The sequence below is a fragment of the Rhinatrema bivittatum genome, chromosome 1 (genome assembly GCF_901001135.1).
Source record: "Rhinatrema bivittatum chromosome 1, aRhiBiv1.1, whole genome shotgun sequence".
Lineage (NCBI taxonomy): Eukaryota > Metazoa > Chordata > Amphibia > Gymnophiona > Rhinatrematidae > Rhinatrema > Rhinatrema bivittatum.
Window position 1 is genome coordinate 421,019,936 of NC_042615.1, and position 12,233 is coordinate 421,032,168.

At 42.3% G+C, this 12,233-nt stretch overlaps 1 protein-coding gene across 2 annotated transcripts in view; it reads right to left on the reverse strand.

Moving 5' to 3' along the window:
- The window catches only part of LOC115092468, a 47,216-nt gene that overhangs the window by 20,202 nt on the left and 14,781 nt on the right, over nucleotides 1-12,233 (reverse strand). Inside the window, exons 3-4 of one of the 2 annotated variants that reach the window (XM_029603309.1) lie at nucleotides 5,163-5,252; nucleotides 3,823-3,922 (exon numbers count right to left, since the gene is read on the reverse strand). In XM_029603309.1, the coding sequence (XP_029459169.1) occupies nucleotides 3,823-3,922; nucleotides 5,163-5,252 (190 nt within the window). The remainder of the gene's footprint in view (nucleotides 1-3,822; nucleotides 3,923-5,162; nucleotides 5,253-12,233) is intronic. The other variant, XM_029603316.1, reaches the window with a different exon arrangement.

The following is a 12,233-nucleotide window of genomic DNA, read 5'->3' on the forward strand; positions in this document are numbered from 1 at the left end:
TCACCCGGACATTTCACGCTTCCTGAAAGGGGTCAAGCACATCCATCCGCCCCTAAAGTGGCCGGTACCGCTTTGGAACCTCAACCTGGTCCTGGATTTCCTAGAAGGAGCCTCCTTCAGACCCCTCCGCGGCCTGTCTCTCCGACTATTAACTTTGAAAACAGCATTCCTGCTGGCAGTTTGTTCAGCCCGCCGCATTTCAGAACTACAAGCACTGTCTTGCCGTGAGCCGTTCCTCAGGCTCACCCCGGGGACCATCCAGCTATGCACGGTACCTTTGTTCCTCCACAAAGTGGTGTCTCACTTCCATCTCAACCAAACCATCTCGCTACCATTGCCAGATGAACATAAGAATTCGGAAGAGGCTCGAAGTCTAAGCCACCTCAACATCAGCAAACAACTATCCTGATACCTGGAAATGTCGGAGCCCGTACGAAAAACGGACCACCTATTCATCCTCTACAGCGAGAAGAGGCAAGGGGAAGCGGCCTCGTGAGCAACCATAGCCCGCTGGATCAAAGAAGTCATCAAGGTGGCCTACTTAGAAGCAGGCAAGCTGCCGCCTCAACAAGTCAAGGCCCATTCTACTACAGCCCAGGCAATGTCCTGGGCAGAAACCAAGATGTCACCCACTGAGATTACAGGGCGGCAACATGGTCCTCCATCCACACCTTCTCCAAGTTTTACTGACTGGATGTTCAGGCCCGGGAGGACACGGCATTTGCAAGGGCAGTACTAAGTGGGTCACGGGCAGCCTCCCACCTGGTTCAGGAGTAGCTTTTATACATCCCATTGGTCTTGAGTCCATCTGCTACATGCTAGGAAATGGAGAAATTACTTACCTGATAATTTTGTTTTCCTTAGTGTAGACAGATGGACTCAGCATCCCGCCCTCGGCTGCCGTTACTCATGGAATTCTTGAGTGATTCAAGGGTAAGCCATGCTTTCCTTCATCTAGGACACCCATCCTACTTGGTGTCGACGTTTCCCGGTTGAGGGCACTGGCGGTCTCCAGCTATAGCCAATTCAACTAGTTCAAGTTAATCAAGTTATAAAGTTAATCAAGTTCTTCAAGTTCTGAAGTTATACAAGTTATTCAAAGTAGTCAGTCAGACATATATCCACAATGCTTTTTGAGGAGAATACTGAAGAGCTGCACTTCCTGCAAGGGTATATGTACTGGGGCTGACGTCAGATTGAAATCTGATCCGTCTCCAACTGCTATCAGAGTACACTATACCCATTGGTCCTGAGTCCATCTGTCTACACTAAGGAAAACGAAATTATCAGGTAAGTAATTTCTCCAATGCAGGTACTTTTTACCATCCTTAATCCTACATATAGATGTACAGTGTCTTCATTTAATTAAACCACCTCTGTCCACCAAAATATCTATATTAACTACATCAGGAAAAGCATTGAGCTTGGGACAAGATACACTGCAGTGTACTCACTGGCTGCACAGTGCGTGCATAACTCCAGAATACAACATTCCCAGTCACTAACAGGTCGATCCAGTAAAGTGTGCTCCGTCGGAGCGCACTGTCACCCTGCTCTGGACGCGTGTTTTCCCTTACCCCTTATTCAGTAAGGGGAGGAAAACACGCGGCCCACCCGCGGCACCTAATAGCGCCCTCAACATGCAAATGCATGTTGATGGCCCTATTAGGTATTCCCGAGCGATCCAGTAAGTAAAATGTGCAGCCAAGCCGCACATTTTTCTCCAAGAAATTAGCGCCGCCCAAAGGTCGGCGCTAATTTCTTCCGGCGCCAGGGAAGTGCACAGAAAAGCAGTAAAAACTGCTTTTCTGTGCACCCTCCGACTTAATATCATAGCGATATTAAGTCGGAGGTCCCCAAAAGTAAAAAAAAGTAAAAAAAAAAAAAAAAAATTTTGAATTCGGCCCGCGGCTGTCGGGCCGAAAACCGGACGCTCAATTTTGCCGGCGTCCGGTTTCCGAGCCCGTGGCTGTCAGCGGGCTCGAGAACCGACGCCGGCAAAATTGAGCGTCGGCTGTCAAACCCGCTGACAGCCGCCGCTCCAGGCCAAAAGGAGGCGCTAGGGACGCGCTAGTGTCCCTAGCGCCTCCTTTTCCTCGTTTGCACCGCGTCGCCTAATTTAAATACTGGATTGCTCGCACCGGCGAGGGGCCGGTGCGCGCGCCGGGAGAGCGGGCGTTAGTCCGCTCTCCCACGGACTTTACTGGATCGGGCTGTAAATTAGCAATTGTGATTGGGAATTGGTAAGCAGCTGGTTGGTACAGAGCCCTACCATACAAGCAGGCTTTAGGGGCAAACAAGACTGAAAGTTTCTCCCAAACCCTGCTTCTCCTCCCTTCTCCACTGGCCTATTGGCTCTCAGTGTGAGCACTTCTAACCAACAGGCCATAAGAGGAGGAGGGAGCAACATCCCTTGAGAGAATTCTGCATCCAAAAGCTGTCTGTGTTGATGCCCATTTGGTCAGTGAGACAATGCTTTCTTTTTTTTTTTTTTAATTTTAAATTTTTTTTATTGAAAGTGTAAACAGCAAACAACATCTGTGGACAACAATGTTTGTCAATGGGAAACACAAACAAAACGTACAATAAAGGCATATACTTTCACATGATTTTGTGTCTTAATTACTCCCCAACCTCCCCTCCCTCCCTCCCAGCGTAGAGCTGGCAGCCACAGGTAATAACAATAGCCAGTCCTCTCCCAGAGAGAAATGCTCATATGCCCAGTGTATAATACTATGTACGTAGGTCTGCTGCCTAAGCATGTGGTGATGGTACTAAGCGATATCAAGTTCCTTTCTCCTGATTCAGCCAGGTGCTTATATGGTGCCAAATCTGCTTATGGCGAAGACTCATATATTTAGGTACTGCAACACGTTCGTGAAAACAGCATAGCCTGGACAGTCTCGCTCTTACATTCTGCTCTGTGGGCATGGTACAAGCCCTCCATAGAAGTGCTAGTTCACAATGTGCTGCCATTATAATGATGTCAGTCATCAAAGCTTCTAGGAATTGAAATGAATGCCCTCTCAGCCAGCTGTGGGACACCAAAACACATCCAGGTCTTTGTAAATGACGTATGACTGGCCACATATGCAGGGGCAAGAACCTTTATATAAAGATGAAATTCTTCTAAAGGGGTCTCATCCAAGAATTATTTCAAAATTATCTTTGGTTTGGTAAGGATTTAAGAGATCTTTGAGGGCTCATATATTCTGTCCTCTCCAACTTCACCCCTCATCATTTTGTTCACTTCAGGACAAGAGGAAGGGTGTGGGGGAACAACAGAAGGAGAAGGTTCCCTGCAGGCTGTTTGGGAGGTGAGGAGCTGGAACAGAAGCCTGCAGGTTTCTTCAAAAGTTTGAATTAAGAGCTGTGAAAGCTTTCAGAAATGTTGATCTGTGGCAGATTGACAAATAGGTGGCAACAAGCTAATGATTTAGTTTCTCTGGGCAGGCAGCAGCTGTACAATCAATGCAGGCTAGAAGCACTGATTATATCAGAAAAAAAAGGGATTCTTACTGCAGGATGTCATGCAGATCTTCTGGAAATGTCAGATTTAAAAATACACTAAATACCCTGTTGCTTTTTTGAGCAACAAAGGTAAAAGCAGCTCATTAGATCATCAGGGGAAGATGTTGACATCAAAATAACCTATTATTGGGATATTGGAGTTTTCGCGATATGGGTTTTCATCATGTTAGAACTTCCGTGAAAATCCACCAGGCAACTAAACTAGTCTGTAACTTTAACCTTTGTTGCTCAGAAATGTTTCACTGGTTTCTGTAGCAGAACAGCAGTTTACATGTTATTGAGTACTTTTACCTGATTCTTTGTTCATAATGGCATCATAGTAAGCAAATAATGCTCGGAATTCAGCTGGACGATGTGACATCACTTTAAATACGTTTGGCAGAAATCCATGCTGATGGGAAGAGAAAAAGCAATCAACTGCTATACCATTTATCAAGATAAATTAAGCTATGAGGTAGATGACATAACATTAAGCCTCCTACTCCCTGCAATAACTAAAGTTGCAGCCAAAAAGAAGCTGAAGGCAGGAAAAGGAATGGCATTTCCACACTTCATTTTAAAAAACAAAATTAGATCAGGAAAGATTTATTTCATTTTATTAATTTCTTAGATTTATTTCACAACTTTCTAATATAATTGAAGGGGAGGAACAAACAGTCCAAAACTGTAACAGCAGAACAATTAAAAAACGTCCACATGGATGTTGTAATAACAACCGATGCATACAAAATACCAACACAAAAACTTACAAAGGCATAAACAAATTTTCAGATTAAAAATAGATGAGCTGAGATTCACACATACCAATAGGATCTCTAAGAATAAGCTTTCAGTTTTCTGGATACAACCATGTTTTTACCTCCCTATTAACATTAAGAACATAAGAAGTTACCATACTGGATCAGATCAAGGGTCCATCAAACTCAACATCCTGTTTCTAACAGTGGCCAATTCAGTGTAACCAACTAGGTGGGATGGATTCTTTTACTTGCATCCAGGGACACAGAGAAAGAAATAGGAGATGAACCTTTTAGGCACAACTCATTTTCCACCCACCAGATAGCTTACTCTCTGAGGCTCAAGCTCCTAAGTGCGGGGTCAAACAATAGTCTTATACCCTGCGTCTTTGCAGTTCAAGCCCCTTTCCACTCTTGATACACAGCACTAATAATCAACCCAATCTCTGCATCCATTAAACACACAGGAGAAGAATAGTGGTTTCCAACTTCTTCACTGATAGTTGATTAGATGACTGAATGCATAGTATTCACACGTCACTGTTTCCTTAATTCCATTCAATAAATAATAACACAGAAGAAAGAAATAATAAACGTGTGACTTCATTTCTTCAACAAAGTCTCTGTTTCTTAACTGGAAACTCTGTACTTATACTGAACTCCTTTTTATCTACAATATCCATTTAGATTGATTGCAGTCCAATCCTTCTTCAAATACCAATTTAATTCTTAGATCTCCACACTGGTGGTGTTATATTTAAACAGAATTTAGCCCCAGATTTAATCTTTGTCTAACAAGTTCTTTAATTCTCTTTCCTCCTTAGTCGGAGCCTGGTGGGCACTTCTCATGCCCTTAATTATTACTTTCCCCAATAGCAACAGACTTCTTATTACCTTTATTTCATTTCTTTTGGTTTCCTCCTGATAGTGCACTTCACTAGGATGCTTTCCTTTAGATGAAACTTGCAACACTTCTGTTTCTTTCTGAATGACAAAGGTAAATTTACTGATTCCCAGGTACAAAGGGTCATCAGCTCCAAGTGGAACAAAACTATTATTTGAACCCAAAATGGGAAAAAATCAACTAAGAAGCAGGAAGAGTGGAATAAAACTTCCTTGTCTCCAAACATAGGGGATAGTTCAAAAAGACAGTTAATGCAAAAATATTTTTCCTCTACATTGGGTCACTAGACAGCCTTTATTCTCTGGAAGAGAATCAAAAGTCTGCCAGAATCTTCCCTAACACATTTTCTAACCTTACCACTGTGAATGGGTATCAAGGCTCTCACAGGGAATTCTCAAAAATTGACTTGAGAGACCAAAAACAAGCTTAAGCTGGGTCTTAAATGGGAAGACTTCCTTACTCCTTTCCCATAAGTTAAGAAAAATTTAGAGAGCAGGAGGCAGCAGGCTCCTGACTGCTTGAAAGTCTAAAACAAAATTATGTTCTTTAGAACAGTTTTCACAATTTTTCCAGGCACTGAAGTCAGGCTCACTGTTCTATAGCATCTCAGATCTCCCCTGGAGCCCTTTTTAAATATCAGGGTTACACTGGCCATCTTCCAGCCTTCAGGTACAATGGACAACTTTAATGATAGGTTAAAAATTACTAGTAATAGATCTGAAATTTCATATTTGAGTTCTTTCAGAACCCCTGGGTGTAAACCATCTGGTCTGGGTGATTTACTACTCTTCAGTTTGTCAATCTGGCCTACTATATTTTCCAAGTTCATTGTGATTTGGTTCAGTACATCTGAATCATCACCTGATAAACTGTTTCCAGAACCGGTATCTCCCCAATATCTTCATAAACACTAAAGCAAAAAACTTAATTTAGTCTTTCAGCAATGGCCTGATCTTCCTTAAGTGTCTCTTTAACCCCTTGATCATCTAATGGTCTTAAGCAACTCCCTCGCAGGTTTCTTGCTTTTGATATATTTTTAAAAGGTTTTATTATGGGGTTTTGCTTCTCCAGCCAACTTTTTCAAATTCTCTCTTTTACATTTAACTTGCCAATGTTTATGCTATTTCCTATTTTCTTCAGATGGATTCTTCCAATTTTTAAGGCAATTTTTTGGCTAAAATATCCTCTTTCATTTTGCCTTTTTACCAAGCTAGCAGCCACTTGGACTTTCTTCCTCCTTTTTTAATGTGTGGCATACATCTGGACTGCACTTATGAGATGGTAATTTTAAACAATGTCCACACCTGTTGGGACACTCTTAACCTTTGTAGCTGCACTTTTCAGTTTTTTTCTATCTTTCTCATTTTATCAAAATCTTCCTTTTGAAAGTTTAGTGCTAGAACTATAGATTTACTTATTGTCTCCCTTCCAGTCATTAATTCAAATTTGAATTTGTTATGATCACTATTACCAAGTGGCCCCACAACTGTTACCACTCTCACCAAATCCTGTGTTCCACTAAAGATTAAATCTAAAATAGCTCCCTCTCTCGTTGGTTCCTGAACCAATTGCTCCATGAAACAGTCATTTATTCCATCAAGGAACTTTAACTCTCTAGCATGTCCTGATGCTACATTTACCCTCCATTGCCAAAGAGTTCCAAAAATAAGAAGCTATACAGAAAAAGGCATGTTTCTTAGTTTTAGACAGGTGAATATTACTAAGAAGTGGAATCATCAAGGGTCCTTGACTGGCGGATCATAAAACCCACTGAGAAATATAAAGTATTAAAAGTTTGTTTAAATACAGTGGACCCATTCTAACCCTCCCGCCCTACCTTTGTTGCACAAGTTACGCCTGCCCGAGGCAGGTGTAACTTGCGCGTGCCGGGCCAGCCGCTGGCGCGCCATGGTCCAGTCCGGAGGCCGTGGCCATGCCCCTGGAACGCCCCCACTGACGCGCCGGCCACAACACTCCCCTGACACACCCCCGATGACGCGCCGGCAGCGACACGCCCCTTGACACGCCGTCCCGGGGCTTTGCGCGCGCCGGCAGCCTATGCAACATTGGATTGGCGCGCGCAGGGGGAGCTTGGGCCAATTTTTCGGGGGATACGCGCGTATCTTACGCACGTACCCCTTTGAAAATCTGGCCCAGAGTGTGTTCCACTAATCTAATCTAGCTGTTACTATTGCATGAATAATCATGTCTACTTTCTTCTTGTCCAAAAGAGAACTTAACTTACTTCACCCGCCAAGATGAAGTAAGTTCTACAACAAAAAAAATTCTAATAGTTAGGGGGCATTAGGGGTCAGGGAGGAGAGTGGAAAATGGAGGAAGTGGAGGTAGGAGGATAGGGAAGTTTCCTCCCAGTCCTCTCCTTAATTGGAGTGAACTGGGAGGGAACTGGGGTAGGTCTGGTCATGTTGCCACGTGGAGTTTACTAAAATCTGCCCCCTTGTGCACGTGAATCACCACCCATATGCACGCCAATCTAAAATCAGGCACACGTGCCCGCAGGTAGCGGATTTTATAACACACGTGTGGCAACGCACACATGTTATAAAATTGGTGTGCCTTTGAAAATCCACCTTTCAGTTCTGTGGAAAGTGTCAGTACATCCAATACAGATGGATAGTTAAATTTGGAAGAGATGAATTTCCTATCCATTGCAATCTTTTCTTCATTGGGTTTAGCATTAGCTGACTAATTTTCATTCAATTCACTAAAGTTTACAAGTGTAGACAGGGCAGGCTGGTGGAAGGGTATCAAGACCATTGGTCTGACCCAACATGGCAATTTTTTATGTTCTTATGTTCGGAATGAAATGAACCAATTTATTTAAGATGGGCTACTAGTAATTGATGGTCAATAATATCAAATGCAGATGTCATGACTAAAAATACTACTAAAACTACTTTCCTCTTGTCAAGGCTAAGTATCTCAGCGATAAGGATGCACCAAGCTACAAGTTTTTAGTAACCTACATAAGCATATTAATGTTAAAATCAAACTGCCTAATTTGTTCCTAACAATCAGGTTTAATTTACACACCTAGTTTATTATTTTACATTGTTACCGTACTATGATGGCACACGAGTAATTTGTAATCTATACCACCCATATTTCTCTTTATCGTGCCCTTCTGTAAACCGTTGTGATGGTATTTAACTTAATGACGGTATAGAAAAATTTTTTTAAATACAAAAATAAATACATTTCATTCCTAATATAAGAACATAAGAAATTGCCATGCTGGGTCAGACCAAGGGTCCATCAAGCCCAGCATCTTGTTTCCAACAGAGGCCAAACCAGGCCACAAGAACCTGGCAAGTACCCAAACACTAAGAATATCACATGCTACTGATGCAATTTATAGCAGTGGCTATTCCCTAAGTAAACTTGATTAATAGATGTTATTGGACTTCTCCTGCAAAAACTTATCCAAACCTTTTTTGAACCCAGCTACACTAACTGCACTAACCACATCCTCTGGCAACAAATTCCAGAGCTTTATTGTGCATTGAGTGAAAAATAATTTTCTCCGATTAGTCTTAAATGTGCTACTTGCTAACTTCATAGAATGCCCCCTAGTCCTTTTATTATCCGAAAGTGTAAATAACTGATTTACTGTTGCATCCGTCGGTCGCAGATGGCTGTGACCTCTCTGCCTCACCCCTCTTCTACCCTTTTCCTCCTCCCTTGGAAGGATGGCTGCCTCCAGTGCTGATTGCCGAAACCCTCGGAGTCTCCAATACAGCATGGGTGTCCCCATCTGCCATGCTTCTTCCTGAGGCCTCCTAGGGTGCGCGCGCGCACGCTGCCTACGCTTTTGAATATGTCATGGCGGGAACCTCAGGGGCATCTCCACCGCATGACATCAGTTCTTACGGGTGTTTCAACCTCTGCTCCGATTCAATGAGTTAGCAAGGACTTTGGTTTTGCTACTCTGACCGCTTCTAATCTGCTCGTTTGGATTCCCTTATACCCTCCAGGGTATCTCGCTCCTACGGAAGGTCTGGGTACCCGCTCCTCGGGGGCCTCTCGCTTCTACCTGCCCTTCGGGGTTCAACTACCTAACCTAAGGACACCCGCTCCTCAGGGGTCCTGTCTCTCTCTTCCAGGATCCCTCGGCGCTCCTAGGTACTTGCTCCTCGAGGGCCTATCCTGCAACTCGGGAACTTCTCTTCATTCCACTGCTAAGGAAGTTACCAGCACTACCACTCTGTTAGTATCTCTATGCTCCAGCTCTCCTTATTCCACCTTTCAGGTTCAGCTTATCCCACGCTGTGGAATACTACCCAACCTTTGCTACATCCGGGTGAGACCATCTACTACAGAGTCTGTCTGAGCTTTGGGATATTGCTGGACTACAGTATTGTCCATTCCTTGAGCAAGATTCCCCTATCTAAAGCAGTACAATAAAGCTTTCTTTCCTCAGTGTCTGCTTACTAGAGTCTAGCCTATCGTGATTCCCCACGGGGCCCCTCCCCGTGGGAGGAGTCATCACCTTTTCGACCAAGTGTCCACAATATGCCACAAACCTAACATTCACATCTACTTGTTCTAGACCTCCCATGATCTTAAAGTCTTCTATCATATCCCCCCTCAGCCGTCTCTTCTCCAAGCTGAACAGCCCTAACCTCTTCAGCCTTTCCTCATAAAGGAGCTGTTCCATCCCCTTTATCATTTTGTTTGCCCTTCTTTCATGTTGATTGGCAATCCAGTTTGTTTAAGCCAAGGCTTCTGATTGTGGGGCAGAAGTTATCATCAATGCTTTTTAATTTTTACTTTGCCCTGTTAGAAATACTTTAGAAAGCTTAAGGGCAAATTTTAAATGCCCAGCAGGTGTAAATTCCAGCCTTTACGTGCGTGGCCGGGCCTTATGTGTGCCGGGCGAATCTTCCAAGAGGCCCAGCTATGTGTGTAATGGCCGGTATGCACTCAAGTACCAGGCCTCTTGGAAGGGGCGGGCCTGAAGGCATGTTTTGGGTGGGCCGGGACAGCGCCATTGTTCGCTGTCCCGGCTGCGGGTGCCGGGAGCTGAAGTAAGTTGAGCAAAAAAAGGTAAAAAAAAAATAATTTTAGATTTAGGGGTTGGGGAGGAAAGGAGAAGGAGGAAGGGAGGTTAGGGTAGGGGTAGGGAAGTTCCCTCCCAGTCCTCTCCATGCACCATGCGCGCGCAGATTATAAAATACGGCGCGCATGGCCCGCTGATTTTATAACAAGGACGCTGGTGCGCGCATGTTATGAAATCAGTGCGTTCATATGAGCATGTCGGGAAGCACGCGCACATGGAAGTGTGCGCACACCTTACAAAATCTACCCGTTAGATTTTAGCTCTTATTTTTATGCAGATGATATTCAGTTTGTATCCAGTTTAAATCCTAAACCTAGTGTATCTATCTCTGATTTCAATGAATGTTCAAGTAACAAACTGGATCCATTCTTTTAAACTGAAGGTTAACCCATCCAAGTTAGAGGTTCCCTGTTTTTTTTTAGGAATTTGGACCAAGAGGGTTTCCCTTTATCAGAAATGGAAGGAGTCAAGATTCAGGTGAAAGAAAGTATAAGCATTTTGGGAGTTAAGACTCCAAATTTAACTTGGAAGGTAATATTTCTACTCCGATTAAAAAATATTAGTATTTGTGATTGGTAAGATGACAAACAATTATTGGAAGTACATGATCTTAAAACACCGACATCTTCATTAATATTAAGCCATTTAGATTATTGCAATTTGCTTTTTCACAGTTTTTCTGCTAACTTCATTCATAGATTACAAATGGCCCAGAACACTGCAGCCAAGCTTATATTTGGCAAAAAGAAATATAATAAAGTTTCCCCAATGAAGCTTTTGCAAGAGCTTCATTGGCTGCCAATCTCTTACCGCATACAGTTTAAAATAGGTTGTTTAACCTTTAAAGTGTTTCGGTGTTGTACCCTTCCTTATTTAGCTAATCTATTAGTTCCATGCCATCCTGTTAGGTTATTACGTTCCTCTTAGGCACAGTTATTAAAGCTCTCGTCCCCTAAAGAAATTTGGCTGACACACCAGGGAAATGTGTTTCTCTTATTTAGAGCATCACTTGTGGACCTTTTTACCACTCTGTCTTGGGGGGGAAGAGTATATTAGATTTGGGACAGGCCTGAAGACTTGGCTTTAATTAAGAGCTTTTGATTCCTGAAAAATGTACTTTATTCTAACTTTTTTGTTTTTGATTTTACTATTGTATATTCCTTTTATTTCAGAAATTAGAGTTTTAAAAAAATGTTATCAGATATAGTTTTATTTTTAGAGTATACTAAATAGGTTTTAGATTTATTGGATTGGTTGTAATTGTTATTTTATTGTTAATTTACTTAATTTTTAATTTAAGTTTAAACTGTAAAGTTTCTATTACTGTTTTAACATTATTTGTACTTTTGTACATCACTTTGGTTGTTATGCAAAGAGGGGCAATTTATCAAATACATTTGGCTGAGGAAGCCAAGAAAAGTAGATTAAGGATATGAAGATTGAAGAAAGTAAATAAACACTACAAATCAAGAGTAGGAGCCCCTTAGAAATCCCACAAATAAATGTGCCCTATTTGCAAGGACCCATTTTAGATTGAGGAGTATGTGATATATTCCCTTTTCAGTGAGTGTCTTAGTGGAATGTGCCTATGATGGGATAAATAGACCTCTAGTGGTTCAGAATTCAGTGCTGCAACCCCGAACAAATCTTCCAAATATTTACTCAATATTTTTGTTCGAGTATATTCAACTTAAATATATTTTAAATAAGGGGGATATCAGACCTAAGGTTCACCATAATCTTGCTAAATTTAAATGGCTAGTGTTTGACTTCCGAAATATATGTTATCCTACAGTAAACTTACTTCTGCTATGGATGGTGTGTAAGCATGGATGGTCAGGAAACCTGTGGAAAAATACTTGTCTGTATGGTAGGTTGATATTAAATGTAAAGTACCTATAACAGGGGTATATATCTACAAGAGTTCTGTGGTGCCCTGATGTTTGTCAGGAGAAAAGGTATATTTCCCAGTCTTGAACCG